Below are 1074 nucleotides of genomic sequence, written 5' to 3'. Positions count from 1 at the left end.
TTATTATGTACTATGAATAAGAGACAGGGCTGAGTAAGTTTAAAATATTATCACTTTGAAGGCTCCTAACAATCCTGAGATATGTGTCATATTCATAATATTATGACATAAAGCTGGGAAGTGGGAGAGCTAAGATCTATATCCAGGTTGATTCATTTCCAGGGCCTAAGTACAACCAGATTTTTCTAATGCCCAATGTTCAGTGCCCGCCTAGATTTCCCAACAGAGGTCCCTCATGATGGGTTGGGGCAGCATGTTATTGTCAGAGGTCACACCGTCTCACTCCTTCAGCACTGCTCCTCCCCAGGGCCACCCAGGATTTACAGCTCTGTCACTGGGGCAAATATAAGCAAAACAAAGTCCCACTGACCTTCACCACTTCCTCTCCATCCACAATCTTCAACTTCTCTAAATTCTCCTGTAGCAGTTGAGGCTTCACACACCACTTCAACAAACCCAGCAAGCCCACTGAAGAAGAGTCCAGGAGTAGAATTCCTGTCACTAACTAAATCATCCACACCAGACCTCCCCTGGGCTTTATGCTCATATGCACAAGCACCACAGACATGACTTTCGCTGGTTCTGTTACCATTCTGGGTGAGCTTCGTGGAGCACACCAGGGTGGAAATGGAGAACACGTCCCGGGAGCTAACAGAGAGACCTCCAACACTGCTGGAGCTCCAGCTCAAAGTGGCTCCCTTGTTTTCCACATGATGTCGGTAAGAAGGAAGAGTCAAGTAAGCACTAGCATCTTCCATCTTCTTGCTGTCCCCCTAGAAACAACGCTTTGGTTACCACCCCAGGGCAAGAACGCATATGCAATGCCACACTGAATTTCTACTGGTCAATGTATACACTGTGAGATGGGCAGCTCAGAAACAGAAGGAAATCGACAGAGAAACAATAGGAAGCTGGGCTGTCTTTCCACAATACAGGCAAGAATCCAAAATCACATTAAAGGAAAAGGGATGGTTCTGTGAACTTTATTAAAGGGATAAAAGAGAATTTAACATTCCAGATCACAAATAATTCATCCTAAATGTTTGAGACAAAAAGATACCCACCAGTAAGACA

General features: G+C 44.8%; 1 protein-coding gene across 1 annotated transcript in view; it reads right to left on the bottom strand.

Moving 5' to 3' along the window:
* Positions 1-778, bottom strand: part of LOC115067857 (dedicator of cytokinesis protein 2-like) — a gene marked incomplete at its 3' end in the record, with an annotated part of 1871 nt that extends 1093 nt beyond the window's left edge. The window contains exons 1-2 of the mRNA XM_029556902.1: positions 590-778; positions 371-468 (exon numbers count right to left, since the gene is read on the bottom strand). Coding sequence (XP_029412762.1) covers positions 371-468; positions 590-758 — 267 coding nt within the window. The remainder of the gene's footprint in view (positions 1-370; positions 469-589) is intronic.
* Positions 779-1074: the final 296 nt, after the last annotated feature.

Source organism: Nannospalax galili, unplaced genomic scaffold (genome assembly GCF_000622305.1).
Source record: "Nannospalax galili isolate Female #2095 unplaced genomic scaffold, S.galili_v1.0 scaffold14727, whole genome shotgun sequence".
In the NCBI taxonomy this organism is placed as follows: Eukaryota; Metazoa; Chordata; class Mammalia; order Rodentia; family Spalacidae; genus Nannospalax; species Nannospalax galili.
The sequence above is the reverse complement of the archived record's forward strand: the minus strand, read 5'-3'. Positions and strand labels throughout refer to the sequence as shown.